Source organism: Oryzias latipes, chromosome 17 (assembly GCF_002234675.1).
Source record: "Oryzias latipes chromosome 17, ASM223467v1".
NCBI classification, from domain to species: domain Eukaryota; kingdom Metazoa; phylum Chordata; class Actinopteri; order Beloniformes; family Adrianichthyidae; genus Oryzias; species Oryzias latipes.
In genome coordinates, this window is record NC_019875.2 from 11,024,269 (window position 1) to 11,043,367 (window position 19,099).

The 19,099-nt window shown below is 37.2% G+C and overlaps 2 protein-coding genes across 3 annotated transcripts in view; both read left to right on the top strand.

Moving 5' to 3' along the window:
• Nucleotides 1-562: 562 nt before the first annotated feature.
• LOC105356154 (oocyte zinc finger protein XlCOF22) overlaps nt 563-19,099 on the top strand; it is a 28,118-nt gene continuing 9,581 nt past the window's right edge. The window contains exons 1-3 of one of the 2 annotated variants that reach the window (XM_011486239.3): nt 563-724; nt 2,573-2,758; nt 4,605-8,468. In XM_011486239.3, coding sequence (XP_011484541.1) covers nt 619-724; nt 2,573-2,758; nt 4,605-5,629 — 1,317 coding nt within the window. In that variant the 5' untranslated portion in view covers nt 563-618 and the 3' untranslated portion in view covers nt 5,630-8,468. Of the gene's footprint in view, nt 725-2,572; nt 2,759-4,604; nt 8,469-19,099 lie in introns of those variants that run through there. The other variant, XM_020711340.2, reaches the window with a different exon arrangement.
• Nucleotides 10,383-17,179, top strand: LOC111946258 (zinc finger protein 235-like). The gene is made up of 3 exons (XM_011486238.3): nt 10,383-10,521; nt 13,464-13,701; nt 14,998-17,179. Exons 2-3 carry the CDS (start codon nt 13,470-13,472, stop codon nt 16,008-16,010), a joined length of 1,245 nt encoding a protein of 414 aa, XP_011484540.1. The 5' UTR covers nt 10,383-10,521; nt 13,464-13,469; the 3' UTR covers nt 16,011-17,179.

Here is a 19,099-nt window from a genome sequence, read left to right on the forward strand (position 1 = left end):
ACATTAGACAAATAAATATTTGATAAAATAGCATATAAAATATAAGAGTAAAGATAGCACATATAAGATCTAATTAAAAGCTAAGTTAAACAAATGAGTCTTTAGTTTCTTTTTAAAAACCTCAACAGAGGATGAGGTCCTCACATCCTCAGGCAGGCTGTTCCACAGACGAGGTCCGTGACTAAACGAGGCCTCGCCATGGATTTTTGTCTTGACTCTAGGGACCATCAGCATATATGATATGCATATATGATACATACATGTATCATATATGATATATGATACATACATATATCATATATATATATATATATGATACATACATGTGTGTGTGTGTATATGTATATATATATATATATATATACACACACACACACATGTATATATATATATATATATATATATATATATATATATATATATATATATATATATATATATATATATATATATATATATATATATATATATATATATATAAACACAAATCCAAACCTGACTGAAAACCATTTTAACTCCGTGTCGCTAGGGGTCAGTATAGGGCCCAAGCTTAACCCAAATTTGTCACTTCCGGTTTTCACTTTTTGCAGTCCGACAGCTGTGTTTGGGAGCATCTTGATGCTCCTGTGCAAACCCTTTGCACAGTTGATCTTCGACACGTTTTCAGTCAGTGACAGACTGATGGAAATTTTTAGTAAGCAAGACCACCGTTTCCAAAAAATCGGTATGTAAATCTAGTTGTTAAACGGCGAACTAGGACAAATACTTTAATTTAATTTTAGAGATTTCTTTTCTTAGGCTGAGCGTCTGGAAGACGTCTCATGAACTCACGGGTCAGTCTAAAATAACACCAAAAACATCTATGCAATTAATATTATTAAACATTATTGCTCCTGTAGAAATGTGTTTATGACATGCAACATTTAAATCTACAAATAATATTTATTTCATATATTTAAACATTGACTTTAGAAATTCAAAAATGTTTGGTTTACAAGTGGATTCACATGAAGAAGTTAAAATACTGTAATTGTGCCTTTAAACATTAACACAATAACAAAGAAGGGGGAGGATATGTGACCTGTCAACAACTGAGAATAATGAATGTCAGTCAGCATTGTTGTGCTGAAATAGCTCCATATTCAAACTTTTATTTCAGACTCAGGTGGTCCATAGGAGGAAAAGAGAATAAAATAAAACATAAGATACAAATACAGTATTTATAATAAAAAGTAAAAAGATATAACTTAAAAAGAGTATAATCGCTGTATCCAGTGTTTCCTTAGGGCAGAAGTGTAGCGGCATGAGCTTCTTTTGGGATCAGTCAGAGACATGATAATTGAGTTCTTAGATTTGTCCAGGCGTTCCATGAGGCTGTATGTAAGCTTACGCAGTAGAGCTTCACAAGGAGGAGGGAATGTTCATTTCTATCTGGATGAGTTATAGAATAATGTTAATGTGACGTACATTCACTTCTGGTAAATGAGCCTTTTCTGATGATCTTTGCTCCTTTTTAAAATGTCTGTGGGACCAGCTGAAGCTTTTTCTTCACATTTACTTTTTATAAAAGCTTTTAATCCAAATCAACCTAGAAATGAGTTCAGTCACTCTGCAGGTTACATCCAATTAAAAGTCTGCTTTCACTTGCATGAAACACAACCATAGATCAGCCAGCTGCAATAAACTTCAAAAAGAACAGACTGTCCAAAGGAAAACAACAAAAATCTAGATTTTTGTGTGTGGCAACATTGATGAGAGACAGTCATTTACTGAAGCAAACTTTATTATTAATAAAAAATATAATCTTTGTTTGAGTGAGGGAGTTTGTTTCTATACAACATAAAGCCCCACTCTATCTATTGTAAAAGGCAAAATCATTTGCCTTTTTCTAGAACATAGTTTCTAGAACATAGTTTCTGCAGAGCGGCAGCACGAGTTAATCCAAAATTCTCCTCTGAGTTGTGAGTGGGACTGTTGACTATCATCCCTTTGTTTGCACTCTCCTGCTACCTTACATTACCTCACAACCCCAAGATCACACGAGTCAACAAAAAGAGCAAGCATTTTTGGAGCTACCCAGCCCTACAGTTCTGAGTCAGATTCCAGCTCAGATGAGGAAAACAAAAACACATTTATGGATATATTTGTCTGCAAGTGAATGGAAGAGAAGGAAGCAGAGCAGGGAGCTTGTGACTGTAGCAGCTGCATCATTTCTACAGGTGTTTTCCAACAGCGTTTATTATCTGTTCCTGATATGCCATTGATTTGAATAGAGAAATACTCAAAAATGCAGTTTTAATCTTATTTTCTTTATATGTGTCCTCCATCATCAGAAAAGTGCCGCAGCAACATGTTAAAAACACAAAAACACAATTTTCATTGTAGTGGGTCTTTAAACACTTGACAGCTATTGTTGAATTTGGGTGATGTCCATCAGGTTTTTTGTTTTTTATCTTTAATAAAGAGCTTTGTTTCACCGTGGTTTCTGCTTTCAGATGTTCCACAGCAACAAATCTTTGAGGTTGAAGAGGATAAATGTCCTTACTTGCTTTTCTGTCATTTCTTCTCACAGATGTTTTACAGCTGCGTGGCTGTAAGGAGGAGGAGAGGAGCTCCAGTCTAGATGAGGATGAAACCGAGCCTCCACAGATCAAAGAGGAAGAGGAGGAACTTTGCTGCAGCCAGGAGGAAGAGCAGCAGTTACTGAAGCAGGAGATCAAATCTGAATGTGAGGAAATATTAGTAATCCAGTATGAAGGTGAGCTTCATCCTTCATTCACTGACAAAAAGATGTTTGTGACATATTGTCCAGGGCTCGACATAGCCATTTGTCCGCTGGCCCGGTCCTGTTTTTCGAGCAGTGCGGACCACAAGACTTTACTTTTCACTTGTCCGCTCGGGCCACTAAAATATCTAACGGTTTATACATTCTTCACCTTTTTCAATAAAGTAAATTTTGCGAAAACGTGTAGATTTACCTCGTCTTCATAATTTAGTTTTTCTGCTAGTCCTGTGTTCAGACCTCAAGGGTTTCTATGGGAAACCTTTGATCACTTCTCCTTCTCTCCCGCCTGCGCGCGCGGCTTTCACTGCCGAGCACCACGCGGCACGCGCTCACTACTTTTTTTTTTTCAAACTTTATTGAATGTCACAATTCAATACAAAACAATGTTAAACAGCAACAACGAAGGCACAAGCCAGTGGGTTATTATTACATTTGATTATAAATCCGACACCGTCACTGAAGAGAGACTGAAGCATGTCAGAGATGTGGAAGACATGGCAGGAATAGATAGGAATATGTTGGATGGAGTAGTGGGTATAATTAGTAGTATGGACAGCAAGATATTTAATGAATGCATTGAAGATGAAACTGTATCCACTAAGCTTTAAGCTGAATGTCAAAGAATCAAAGGCAACTCCAAATACCTGAATCTCAGACTCAAATGCAGTAGAATGTTAAACTACTTAATTTTGTTTTTCTTTACAACACTGTAAGCAGTAAGTATTTCTAGTTAGCTGAATGATCTCAGTTAGACCTGCACAATATGAGGAAAACTCGCGATATGCGATATCAGAGATTAAATTTGCGATAACGATATAATTTGCGGTATATAAACAAACAGCAAAATAACCAAATAACCATTCCCAGTTTAAAAATTATACTCCAAATGACCCACGTTGACATAGGTTACAAACATCTAACATAACAGGGCTCCATCTGATTGGCCAACAATGTGAAGGCGTCCATCCGATTGGTCAAATGCATTAAGGGATTTATTTGATTCGTTAAATGGTTCAAGCTCCCATTAGATTGTTTTAACACATTTAAGGTTTATGATTTATTGCGATATTTGCCGTTAGAAGCACCATGAAAACTTCTGAACTAGTGTTACCTACTACACTTCAAAACATCTGAAACAGACTAGAGCAGATTTAAGTTTGATATGGTCTATTTTCAGTCATTGAAAAGTGTAGAAATAAGTGATGTCACCAGAATGCACCAAATTGCACCATATTAAAAGTTTCCGGGGGGGCATGCCCCCGGACCCCCCTAAAGTTGCAAGCACCTGCGGAGCGGCGGGTCCCGCTATGCGCGGTGTCGGGCCAGTAACTTTCAGGCAGGGCCAGTAAGTTTCAAAAACTACTGGCCCTGTGGGCCAGTGCAAATTTCTGGGCTATGTCAACCCCTGTTGTCTGATTATTGTGGATCAGTGTGCATCAGTGGAATAACTGAAAGTATGAGTGAGTGTGTGTTTTTATCCAAGAACAATTCTGACTGACATCATATTGTTGTTGTAACTTGATTTTCTAGTATCTGATTATCAAAAAAGTTGCAGCTCCATAGAGAATGAAATGCTAACTTGAATGTGTATGGTTATTATACTGCAGTAAAGGACACATCAGTTAAATACATAAATATACCTCTGTTATTGGAGAAAGCATAGCATGTCTCATCCTGAACAAACTATGCGGTTTGGAAGTAGGTTGATGTCTAAAGGTTTAAATTGATGTATGATGGTTGTGATTAAATATTAACACTGATTCATGATTTGGAATGTTAGCAGACATTGTTTTTTCCTCCTGAATCTTTGTTCCTGCAGACCTCTCAGTGAAAAACATCTGTAAGGAGGAGACTGATGATGAGCAGCTTCTCTGGAAGCAGGAGAGGAGCTCCAGTCTGGATGAAGAGGATCCAGAGCTTCCACTGATCAAAGAGGAGGAGGAGGAGGAACAATTCATCAATGAGGAAGGAGATCAGCTGGAACTGAAGCAGGAAAATGATGCTTTTCTGGTCACTGAGGATGATCAGGAAAACATGGACTCCAACCCAGAACCAAGTGAGAACCCAGTTCTGGGAGCAAACTCTCAGATCAGAAACTTTGGTCACTTTAAGCTTTTTGGCAAAGCATCCACATTAGAGAGACACTGTCAAAGGAACACAGAGGAAAACTCAGTGCAGTGTTCCGTTTGTGGAAAAACAACTCATTCACTTGGGAAACAGTCCCAAAGGAAGCAACTTGATGTAATCCACTCTGATGTGACTCTAGGCCTTTGTGAAGCCTGCAGAAACAGACTGGATCAAGGTGATGCTGTGACCGTCCAGCTGGATGAGAGGTCACATTCCTGTGAAACATGTGGGAAGGTTTTCACTCGGCGTGGCAGTTTGATAACTCACATGAGAATACACACAGGTGAGAGGCCTTATTCGTGTAAAACATGTGGTAAAAGTTATATTCAAAGAGGAGATTTGACTGTTCACATGAGAAAGCACACAGGCGAAAAGCCGTTTACCTGTGAAATGTGCGGAAAGAGTTTCACTCAATCTTCCAGATTGGTTGTCCACATGAGGGGTCACACGGGTGAAAAGCCTTTTAACTGTGAAATATGTGGGAAAAGTTTTAATCGAAGTGGTTCTTTAACTGCCCATTTGAGAACCCACACCGGCGAGAGGCCCTTCTCCTGTAAAATGTGTGAAAAAGGTTTTACTCAGAGCAGTAACTTAGCCGCTCACATGAGAACCCACACTGGTGAGAGGCCCTTTTCCTGTGATTTATGTCCAAAGTCCTTTAAGCTGCGCGGTTCTTTGACTGCTCACATGAGAACTCACACAGACGGGGAGCCATAGTTTTACATAGTAAACATAATTTACTCATTTCCATATGACGGTGGCTTAACACATATCAATTATGGAAGCAACCCCATAATTGTGATGTAAATAAAGTTTTGGTTGAATGCTTTATTTATTATTTGCAATACAAATATCCTTGACGGCTGACAGGCTATATTTTTAAAACCTAAAGAAAGTTTCAAATAAACTTGATATACTTTCTAGAGGGCAGCTTCGACTGTATGATGAAAGTATTATCGCATGCATCTGCAGCTAAATATGAAGAATTTGAAGGAATTTTTAATTGTGTTGTACTCTTACTTGTGTTGCAATTGTCAAAAATATTTTTTTAAAACCAAAACATCATTGTCATTTTTAAAGTGGGATAGCCTTGGTGTTTCATTTCAATAAAGTAAAATAAAACTTTTTATTCTGGAAATTGATACAGATGCCTGATTGTAAATAGTAGCAAAAATCAACTTTTTTGAGTCATTTGCAGTTATTTTTCTTACTCAACCACATATTTATTAGTGTACCCTTTTTTAACATTAAAAAGGTAATACTAGTCTTACTTGAATATAATTTTAGGGTGGTTTTAGCTTCTGGTTTTCTGTTCAACTAACCAAAACCTGAAAAACTATAGTTGATAAAAAAATTGGAATAAAGATTTATTCTTTTTACCAGCAGATGAAGACATTGATCATAACACATGTCTTCTTTTGAATATGAAATGTAATTGATACCCAACTATATTGTAAATACCTGTATTAAACTCACTTGGGAATTGTTATATAGCAGTTTTTATCCGATATATTTGCTATGATTTAGTTTTTACATTTTCCATTTCAAGCCACTAGAGGGCAGTAACGCTTTAAATATGATTTGAAAGTCTGGCAGTGCTGGCGACAACCAGCATGACTGCCTATGAAAATCACAGGCTGTAATTAATGTTAACATTAAAAGTATCCTTAAACAAAGATTAGACTGATGGAATTATGCGGAAATGAAGAATCTGACTTTCACAGAAATTGAATGTAACTTTTAAAGTCTGATGGCAGGTTCAAGGAGAATTTAGAGAGTGAGATTAAACGATTGATTGACTAAACTAATTGTTTAAATTATCTGTCAAAAACAGCTGATAAAGCTGTCCTCTGGTCAATTTAAAACAATCGCATACATTGAATTATTTAAAAAAATGTGTTTATTGGTTTTAAGTCATTTCGAGGTGTGTAAAAAAATAGAATAGCCTTTTCCTTTAAGCACGGTTTCTATGGCGATGAGGGGGTGGGGGTGAAACAACATATTAAAGCATGAAATACTGTATTTGTTACTAAGAATGTAGAGGTTTGGGGCTAATATTGACCCCAATTCAATCTTTAATTTACAAAACCTTTTTACTTTTAGGAGATAATTATTTCTGGTACATTCACGTCCCATGCAGCCAAAGTGCTGGAAAGGATTTTGTTGTCCCACCTGAGGTCTTTGGTGAAACCATCTCTGGACCCACTTCAGTTTGCCTACCAGCCACGCCTAGGGATGGAGGATGCTGTTATTCACCTGCTGCAACGTGCTCATTCTCACCTGGATGGAGGGGGGGGGCACTGTGAGGGTCACATTCTTTGATTTCTTCAGTGCGTTCAACACCATGCAGCCCTGGTTACTGGGTGAGAAGCTGCAGCTAACGTGGTCTCCTGGATCATTGACTACTTGTCGGACTTGTCCGGTTGGGCAGTGTCCTGTCTGACAAGGTGACGAGCAGTCTGGGGGCCCCACTGGGCACTGTGCTCTCTCCCTTCCTGTTCACTTTGTACACCAGTGACTTCCAGTATAACTCAGAGTCATGCCATCTTCAGAAATTCTCTGACGACTCTGTGGTTGTTGGCTGCATTAATGGTGGGCGAGAGGAGGAGTACAGGGAACTTGTGGATAAATTTGTGAGATGGTCTGGAGCAAACCACCTACTGCTCAATGTGGAAAATACCAGAGAGATGGTGATGGACTTCAGGAAGAAACCACCAGCTTCCCAGCCTCTCGACATCTTGGGCAGAGATGTCCCAGAGGTAGAAAAGTACAAGTACTTGGGAGTAACCATCGACAACAGAGTGAGCTGGAAGAACAACAGCACTGCTGTGTATGAGAAGGCCAGCAGCAGACTCTACTTCCTGAGGAGACTAAGGTCCTTCAACGCGTGCAGGAAGATGCTTGAGATTTTCTACCAGTCTGTTGTGGCCAGCACTCTGTTCTTAATGTGTGAGTGTGTGAATGTGTGTGTGACTGGGTGAATGGGTCTGTGACTGTAAAGAGCTCTGTCCTTGTAGGAAGATAGGCGCTATATAAGTATACGCCATTTACCATTCTTTTCGGTGGTCTGCTGGGGGGGGCAGCATATCTGCCAGGGACACTAATAGACTGAACAAATTGGTTAGAAGAGCTGGCTCCATAATCGGATGTAAAATAGACACGTTTGAAGCTGTGATGGAGAGGAGGACTTTAAATAAGCTCGTATCCATCATGGATAATCCGGAGCATCCTCTCCATCCTGTACTTGATGGTCAGCAGAGCTCCTTCTCCCATAGGCTAAGGCAGTTTCGCTGTCACACCAACCGCTACAGGAGATCATTCCTGCCTCACTCCATTGGATTCTATAACTTGTCATCCATGTGCAATAGATAAACTCATTTACAGTCTGTCTGTTTTTTGTCCTGAGCTGTCACGCAATACATACATGTTTCTTTCTGATTGATTGTTCTGGTCTCTGTTGTCATCTATTGTTTGTATGTTTGTATCTTGAGCCTAACGCCGACGCTGTACCAACCCATTTTCCCAAGTTGGGACCAAATAAAGCATCTTTATCTTATCTTTATCTTTTTATTGGCCTGTGATTAATACAAGACTAATATCGGTGCTCTGGTTGGCATGTTGTGAAGTATAAAACTTTTTTTTTAAACTTCCACAACAGTCAAATATTTTTGACTAAGCATTCTTTTCTCCAGAGAATGTCATTACTGGTTACCATTATGATAGTGAAGACACCAACAACATGTTTGTTGGCTCAGACATCGTTGAGACTTCTGTGACAGAAACCTACTGTGGCCCTGAAGTGCAAATCACATCAACAAATCCCTCAATGGAAAACATTTTATAGATCCCCACCTTTGAAAATCCAATCACCTCTTTGTCTCAGATCCACATGCTACACTCGTTTGTGTGTTTTAACACAAGATGACCTTGAAAAATCTGATCAAATCATGTCTTTCATTTGGTTTTTAATAAAAACCTGACTGAGATCATCCAAGCAGTAAGTTCTTAACAAATCTCTGCTTTTTTGGAGGGTTTTGTTATCTAGGATACGTAGTTTTGGCAGAGTGAAGTAGAAACCCGATAAACTTTGAAGCTCTTTTCTACAATTGCCAATTAACCTGATATAAGGATCATTGCTTTGTTTTGATCTGTTATGTCTGTTAAGAAGACTAGTTTCTGTTCTTTGTGGCAACAGGCTTTTAAGGTTAATCTAATGTAGTTACCCCCCAACCCTTGAGCTGCAAACCCGCACCAATTCATTGGTCAATTGGTCCCAGGCTGCACAGTATTAAATTCATTGACACTATTTCTGCTTTTACATATTATCTGATTCTTTTACATAAATTCTGAAGGATATTTCATTTTGGAAAACAACCAGATTTCCTCCACTACATCTGTCTGTGACTCACAGTCTTACCTAAATCCGCTACCCTCTACCTTAAAAATGCTGCTCTGGACAGAAACAGAGCGTCTTTGGAAAGTTTGTATGTGCAGAAAAGAGACATTGAAGATACAGATGAAGAGACTTTAAATTCAAAGACGAAAGCTGCAACTCACAGACAAGACCAGAGTTCCTACTTGAAATAGGGAATTGGTGCAATAGGTTTCTCCTATGCACCAAGCCTGCATGTGACCACCTGGCTCTCCAGTGTTACCAGAGTGCTGCTAATAAGGTTGCACACATACATTTTATTATTATATTTAGAAAATACCCATTTTTATGCATTCAATTTAGTCGTATTTATCAGCCATATTGTTTGACATTAATCATGTCCGTGCTTCAAAACAGGTTAGGGTTTGATGATCTAGAATACATTTGACTTTTCATTTGAGAAGTTAATCTCTGATCTAAAGAAGTTGTGTTTAGTACAATATAATTTCTGTTTTGTGGAAACCTTTACAAATGTATCTTAAATGCTTCAATTTAATAAAAAGAAATAATTTAAACTCATTATTTGTTTAAAACATTTATATCAGATTCATATTTTGGGAATATTTTTATACCCAGATGCTGAGTTTAAATGTGTTCTAACCGATTAAGTTTCAAAATACATGACATTTTCACCATCGCATATTTTAGTAGTCAAATCTGCTTGGCAGATCAATACAATAAATTACACTGAACAAAAATACATATGCAACAGTAATGATGAGAGAAAAAATTGTTTTTAAAAGTGTTTAGTAATAAATAGTAAAACAAAGGTTTAATTGTTTAAACAATTGAATGATAATAAATGTTAAAAACTTGTTTTTAAAAAGGCATATGAAAATCTAAGGGTCTATGTTTGGATATCAACCAGTGAATTTATTTTAAAGCACTAAAGTAAAAAAATTAAATCCGTTTAAATAACTTTCAAAAACATTTTTTTGAATTCTATACGAACTCCTTGCCTATAGGGGGCAGTCATATTCATTGGGGAGGGGGCGTAAATGTCTGTAACCCGGATGTGGAAAAACCCAATCTTTTCCGGTTTGGATTCGGCGCTTTGTTTGGGAATGTTTAGGTTACGCGCTGGTAAAGACTTGCGTGTTTTGTTGAAATTATCTTTGGAAGGAGGACAGATCGATGGAAATCTTCATAAAGCTGTAGTCCCACTTCCAAAAAGTCGGTATGTATTTCTGTAAAAGTCAAGAGCAGCTACGAAAGGAAATAAGTTAAATTCATACACTTCAGTTTGAAAAAAATGTAAGCAATGAATCTGAATGTCTTCGTTTTGGTATTATTTTGGTTTTTGTTTAGAGTTCGATATAGCATTCAGAAAACTGTTGTTTGAGCTCCTGCTCCGTCTAGTCTAGTGCTTAAAGATGTTATTCTTTTTTTCAATAAACTTTATTAACAAATATTGCACATACAAAATACCAAAAAGTGAGACTCCACACTATAAATTTTCACATTTGCCAGGAAAATGAACAAAAATTCCAAAAAGCTATAATAATAGCAATATAAAACAGGTTAAAAATATATCAAATAATAAAGGTAAAAGATTCTGTTAAAGTTTCAAAAGTGAGCATATTTGAACTGTTAGTGCAGGATTCAATGCTATTTACATACAGCATCATTTCTTTCTGAAAAACATAGAATACTGTTTTTTGTTACCATTTATACACTTGTGAATAAAACATTTTGCCATAATTATAAGTAAGTTAACCATATACATTTTCTCTGCATTAAATCTCCCTTGTTTAATATATCCAAAAATAATATTTTTGTAGAGTAATTTATAGTCTTCATATAGATGAATTGTTATAAAATTAGTCAAATCTTTCCAAAATGTTTGAGTGAAATAGCAATACCCAAAAAGGGTGAGGCACCGTTTCTGGTGAAGAATGACAAAAGGAACTGTTTATGTCCAGAACTTTTTTAAATTTGGTTTAAAAACATGTTTAAAAAAAAAGGGGTTTCCCATGGTAAAATGTATTGAGTTTTCCAAAAATTTGCATCCTTGGCAAGTGAATGAGGTCCCTTAAAAAATGCCAAAATCAGTATTTCCTGTTTAGCGATCAAAAAGAAGGCCTTACGTTTTACATTATTACTTAACCCTCTAGCTTTTAACGGGAAAAAAGATTGACATACAAAAAAGTAGAAAAATAAGTAGAACAATAGAACCTTTTTAACTTCAAAAAATACATATATACTTATGTCAACAGCAAACACAGTCGCACCTTCTTAATTCAAAATAGTGTTACTAAGAATATTAAAGCATTAACTCAACAGCATCTTTGCATATGAATGTATGCCAAGAAAAATAACATTAATTTGACCATTGTTTTAAAAATTCAAATTGAACCTTTTTCTTTTTTTTCTTCTTTTTTAACCTTCTTTACGTTATTAATCACCAATGATTATTTCCCCTTCTCCTTGGATGAATAACCCCTGACACTAGCATAGTAGGCCCCTTTTTAAAGATGTTAACATTATTTATCCAGTTTATAGACGATTCATAGCGTCCATGTCACATGACCACATTTAAGCCTCTGGACTGGTCTGTTTTAATGGCTCTTAAATTGGTACAAAAGGCCTTTTTAATACCAAATTTTAACTTGGCATTCTTTAACAATAACATTCTTTAACATTCAACATTTTTCGTTGTGATCAAAGCCTTAAAGTAGCGGTTGTTGTGAATTTATAAAATAACTGCAGCAAAAATACAAATTGGCGCTGAAACAAACAAACATGGAATTTCAAAGCCCAAACTTAGCATGAAGGTGTGTATGTTTGTGTTTGTGTGTGTGTGTGTGTGTAGGGATTAAATGCATGAGCAAGTGACATGTACCCTACATTGTAAATCACGTTTTTTTTTTCTGTTTTAAACAAATTCTTGTAGCGTTTTCCCATAATGGAGAGTATAAATGAAGAAAATCAGGGGTAAAACTGTGTCTTTTTAATTATTTTTATATTCAAATCTAAATGATGAATCAGGAGCAGATAAAATAATGCAGTTTGAAAAAGTTTGTAGTTGATTTGTGCAAACTACTATCAGCAGGCCACAAGCTCCCTTCTTTGCTCCATTACGATACATCTACTTTCAGATAGATCCATGTACGTCTTAGTTTTCCTCATCCAAGCTGCCATCAGGCTCAAAACTGTAGAGCTAAAGAGCTCTAATATTACCCGCCATTTTTGTTGCACCAGTAAAGTTTGGTTGGGGTTATGAGGGGCTGTAAAGCTGGAGAGAGTGTAAACAAAAGGATGATGGGACATGAGGGAAGGCTTACGTCCGTTCCAACACCCCTGCCCAGAACTCAGAGCAAATTTCTAAAGAGATCCTGTCGCTCTGCAGAAACTATGTCCTAGAAAACGACACAGGGTTTTTTATTTTGGCTAAAAATGTCATACTCATGATTAAAAGATCACTGGGAACACTTTTAGAATAGATCAAAAGATGACTGGAGTGCGACTTTAGGTCTGAAGGGAGGGAGGTGTGGTGTAGTGTATCGTATCGTATTTGGGATGTTGTGTGTGATGGATGAATATAGTCTGGATATCCATTCATTTCCTACGACAGTCACTTTTGACGGCGAACACCACAGGTGGTTGATTGGAACACTATTAGTTTTAATGTATGTTCAAGTGCATAGTGTGAAGGATATAAGACTTTGAGGCATTCAGATGTTAAACACAGCATAAAAATGTTTTTAGATGAAAATTGGTCAGATTTGACTTGAACATGACCAGAGTCTAGCCATTTAAAAATGTCCTGATGGGCAATATAGTTTTTAAAATATAGTTTTATTCATTTGTTAATTTGACCTATTTTGACTTCTGATAAATCATTCACGTTATTACTTTTCCACACATTTTTCCATACAACCCGGAAGGTAATTGTAATAGGTTTAACTTTTGCATCTGTTGATGAAGGGTTTAATAACGAACATGTATTACTTCTCCCGCCCCTCTTTCAAATCATGGTGTAAAGTCGTTTGTATTTCCGGGTTGCAGCTATTGTGTGACGGGAATGTGCACGTTAAAACAAACAGTGACTTTGGAAATGTGTGTACTTTCTCTCTTCTTTTTAAATGATTTTGTTTTTCTGACGTTTTTGTCTATCAGGAGTACATGATGAATGGCAGCTCTAACCAGGAAAGAGTCTCCAGTTTGGACCAAGCAGAACCAGAACCTCCACAAATCAAAGAGGAACCAGAGGAACTGTGCATTGATCAGGAAGGAGAGCGGCTGGTCCAGAATCAGGAGGCTGATGTGAATCTGGAGTTCCAGACTGAGGAGTTGGATCATCACCATCATCAGAGAAACATCATCAGGGTTTCTGATGTAACACTGCAAAGTACAGGTATAAAAATGTAACTGTTCTGACATTAATGGTTTTTTTTTTTATTAAGAAAAAGGCTTGTACTTGTTTATCATTTCAATCACACCTTTTACTGACTTCTAGGTCTCAGATGTGTTATGACAGCCTGACAGCTTCTCTTTCACTATCTTTACACACCAGCAGAGGCTACATGCTAACATTTGTTGAAAGTTTCCTGCAAACAGGTTTTAGAGAAGAGACCTACCAAAAAATGGTAGAGAGAAAACCTGTTCAGTTCAGAGAGCAGGAGTAAGGTAGAGTGTCAGAGCTTACAGCTCAGTAAAATGTAATCTCAGTAAGGTACTTTACCTCCTACAGCATGAAAAAGAAAAGTGTATTTGTTAAATAAACAGATCTGGATGTCAGTTTCATGGTGGATTCTTTATTTCAGCTGGTTCTGTTGGGCTGGACTTAAACAAAAGTGACCAAGAGCCAAACATGGCATTTTTTCTACCACTTAAATAACTGGATTGCTGGAACAATAAAAAGTTTGTGTACACAAAACCCACAGAAGCTTATTAGCATCACCAACATTCAGTTACAATTCTCAATGCTCGGCCCGGTTCTGTCTTCAGTGAAAGTGTAAACAGCTAAAGTGAAAACCTCTAGCTAGTTGTTAGAATGTGTGTAGAAACATAAAATTATTTTCTCAGACATTATTTCTGAGATAAATCCGGCCTCCTAGAACAGTTCTACATGTGCCACAACCTGAAATGGATTCAGCTTTTAATTAAGTAATTTAACAAATAACAGAGGATTGACCTCAGAAATGTTTTGGTTTTTATAATCATGAATCAGAATCAGAATCAGAATTCGTTTATTGTCATATGCACAGCTTACACCGACATACGAAATTAGTTCCAGTACAACCTGAACAAGATCAGACATACAACAGATACACATATACAGTTCAGAGTTGACTGAGGCTGCAGCAATAAATGCGCTGCCTTACTAGGATGGGTGTAGATGGGTTACCAATGGGGAGGGTCTGGGTCATTGGTGACAGAAAAAAAGTCGTATCTCAACACTGTTGTTACAATGTGTAGATACAAGAAAAAAAGTACACCCTCTAAACACAAAAAGCACATATTATCACGACAACGCAGTACACAAGGATCACTTAGTTCATGTGATTCAGGATTCATGTGTTTATCGTTTTTGCTTCACAGCCACCTCTTTTACTTTTGCTTCCATCTTTCCATCATATTTCTGGAACCTGTCAACAATTTTCCATTCCTGCCCCCTGATCACTTTCCTTCTAAATCTTTGTTCCTGCAGACCTCTCAGAGAAAAACATCTGTAAGGTGGAGACTGATGATGAGCAGCTTCTCTGGAAGCAGGAGAGGAGCTCCAGTCTGGATGAAGAGGAACCAGAGCTTCCACTGATCAAAGAGGAGTGGGAGGAGGTCTGCATTAGTGAGGAAGGAGAGGAGCTGGAACTGAAGGAGGAGACTGATGCTTTCATGGTCACTGAGGATGATCAGGAAAAGATGAACTCCAAACCAGAACCAAGTGAGAACCCAGTTCTGGAGGAAAACCCTCACATCAGCAACAGTTATTCTGTGACTGTCCAGCTGGACTCTCCCTTAGATGAGAGCTCAAATTCTTGTGATTCATGTTTCTTCCAAAGTAATAATTTAAAAGCCCACATAAGTATCATACACACAGGTGAAAAGCCTTTTACTTGTGAAGTATGCGAAAAAAGTTTCACTACAAGTAGTAACTTAAAAGCCCACATGAGGACTCACACAGGTGAGAAGCCTTTTATTTGTAGTGTATGTCAAAAGAGTTTCCTTACAAATACTGAAATAAAAATCCACCTTAGAACTCACACAGGTGAAAGACCTTTTTCCTGTGAAATATGTGAAAGAAGTTTCACTACAAGTAGTCACTTAAATGTCCACCTGAGAAGTCACACAGGTGAGAGGCCTTTTTCATGTGAAGTATGTCAAAAGAGTTTCCTTACGAGTGTTGAATTAAAAGTCCACCTGAGAACTCACACTGGTGAAAGACCTTTTTCCTGTAAAGTATGTGAAAAAAGCTTTACCACAAGTAGCACCTTGAATGTCCACATGAGGACTCACACAGACGAAAGGCCTTTTTCTTGTATAGTATGTGGAAAAGGTTTCATTCAAAGTAGTCACTTAAAAGCCCACATGATAACTCACACAGGTGAAAAGCCCTTTTCTTGTAAAGTATGTCAGAAAGGTTTCTCTAGAAGTAGCTCTTTAAAAGTGCACATGAAGAAGACCTCTCACACAGGCGAGAGCCCTTTATCTTGTCAAAAGTGAAAAAAGTTTCATTTGAAGTAATTACTTTAGGAGTCTGAATGAGAGCTCACACACGTGAGAGGCTTTTCTCTGTTAATATCTGTAACAAGAAAACGTTTATCCAGGCAAGAAGTTTGACCTGAAGTTTCATTGGAAGTTTTTCCTTTAAAAGTTCACATGAGAAGAACTCTTACAGATGAAAGCCCCTTTTCATGTGAAACTTGTAGGAAAGCTTTACTTAACCTAAAAGGTTACATTAACTTTCCAAACCACCTTTGCCAATCATTGACAGCTGGTTCGCTGTGGTGAACCAGCATAAGGGAAATGCTGAAAGGTGAACAACATGAGAAATCACACAGTGAAACGATTCATTTTTTGTATATTTCTGTATATCTTCTAATATTGACCCATTATTATTTCCAACAAACACCAGTTATGAAGAAATTCTGGGGACAAACAGACAGCGGTGCTCTAAAGTGTCGGTCTGTAGCAGCCGTCAGTCTCCAACGACTCACCATGCAGAGATGCATGTTGGGAACGTGAAGAACATGATAATACCATCTTTGTCATTAATCCTTTCCTTTGACCAGAAAAGAGGGGGGCTGAATTTGTCCGATCGGTATGTGATTACATTGGTGACTATGGTACCATGCCATATTTTACTGTCACCTGAACCCCGTCTCACAACTGCCAGACTTTTCACTTTTTGAATGAACGCCAGGCCCCTTATTGGAAGATATACATTATGCAGAATCTGTTTTAATGGAACTTCACGACAGTTCACAGGTTTGATGAAGACTAGTTTATTGTAATAGAGCAAAATGTTGAAAGAGCACTGTGTTTTTGTAAAGTAAAACCAAATATTTCTGTGCAGTATAATCATTTTTCAGGATTCACAAAGATGGGAGATGGATTTCTCACATGGAGATTCTTGGTTATAGATTACTAATCCATTGAATGTTGTGAGATTTTGCATCAGAATATGACATGTCTGAAAGTACAAACGTATTTTCTTATATTATATGTGTAAATTCCAGTTGTATACTGTACTGGAATTTCTAATATTTAAGTAAACATTGCTATAATAAACGCTGATGAAGGTTTAAAATAATCTCCAGTGCTTAAATTTAACTTTGAAAAAATGTGTAGATTCTTTGATAATAAAACACATACATCTTTTGTTACATCGATACAGGGAGAATGTTTTGAGAGCAAACTCAATTTTACACTCATGCACTGTTCACGTTTATACCTTGAGGTTGCCCGTGACGACCATAGATCCACCTGTGGACCAGCGGGACAAGGGCCCTCCATAAGGGTGGAGTAACCAGGGTGAGGCAAATACTGAGGCTAGTTTCCCACCCAGGCTTAATCCATCTTGGACTTGGACCAGAGATCTTCCAGCTGGAGATCCAAAACACATGCCAAAACTTTTTCAATAAGTACATTAGTGGAAGTTTCGAGACAACTTCCACAATTCTGACTTATTTGTCAGAGATGATGTACCGTCTGGCACCAACAACCATCCCATGTTCAAAGTCACTGCAATCATCTTTCTTCCCCAATCTGATGGTCGATTTGAGTTGCAGCAGATCATCTTGACCATGTCTACATGTCTAAATGCATCGAGTTGCTGCCATGTGATTGGCTGATTAGACATTTGCGTTAAGGAGCAGTTTGACATGCGTGCCTAATAAAGTGTCCAGTGAATTTGATTTGATTTAAGACCTACTTCAAACTTCTGATCTATTTTAAAAGTGTTCCCATTGGTGGTTTAACTGCAATCATGTTGTTTTTAGCCCAAATAAAACAAAACTGATTATTGAGGAGATAGTTCTGATTCACAACGATATAACAGAGAAATACTCAGACATGCAACTTTAAGCCTAATTTTCTTTTTGCATGTTCTCCATTATCAGAAAAATGCCACAAAAACATGTTAAAAAAACACCAGAACCAGAACCAGAGCTTTCACAGACCAAAGAGGAACAGGAGGAGGAGGTCTGCATCAATGAGGAAGGAGAACAGCTTGATTTGAAGCAGGAAAATGATGCTTTTTGGGACACTGAGGAGGATCAGGAAAAATGGACTCCAAACCAGAACAAAGTGAGAATTTTGTTCTGGATCAGAAACAGTAATTCTGCAACTGTCACGCCAGCTGGACTCTCCTTCAGATGAAAGCTCATTTTTTTGTGACACGTGGAAAACGTTTTACTCAATGTGGGAATTTGAAGACTCACATGAGAAATCACACAGGTGAAAGACCTCTCACTTATAAAATTTATGAAAAATGTTACACTTCAAGTACTTATCTAAAGGTCCACATGACAATCATACTGGTGAGAGGCCTTTTTCTTGTAAATTGTTTAAAAGAAGTTTCACAACACAGACTCATTCAAAAGGCCACATGTTAACTCGCACAAGTGAAAGACCTTTTTCTTGTGAAATTTGAAAGAAAGCCTTCAAACACTCAAAGAGTTTGTCCCGTTAAATGAACATTCCAGCACGTGCACAGCTGTTTACTTGTAAAGTATGTGAAAAAAGTTTCAGTCAAAGTTGTCAATTAAAAGTTGACATAAGAACAACTCACACACTTGAAAGTCGTTTTTTATGTGAAATTTGAAAAAATAAATAAAAAATTATCTACTTAAAAGGTTTGCCCTGTCACATGAGAACTCACGGAAGCGAAAAGCCATTTTCTTGTAAAATATGTAACTAACATTGTTTTCAAAATCATCAATTTAGAGCCCCCATGAAACAGTTCCACTTTAAAAGTCTATATGAAAACTTACACATGCAAAAGGCTTTTCTCTGTTAAAATGTGCAAGAAGGCTTTTTCCAGGCAAAAAGTTTGATCTGTCACACATACAGGTGACTAGCTTTTTACTTGCAAAACATGTTTAAAAAAAGAAAGTTTCATCCAAAGTAACTTAAAAGTTCACATGTGAAGAACTCATACGAGATGAAAGCCCTTAGTCATGGGAAATTTGTAAGAAAGTTTTAGCCACCAAAATGTTAGACCCATCACATGAGAACTGAACACGTAAAAAACATTCTTGTAAAACATTTTGGAAAAGTTTTTTGCATCCTCTTTATCGACTGTACACATG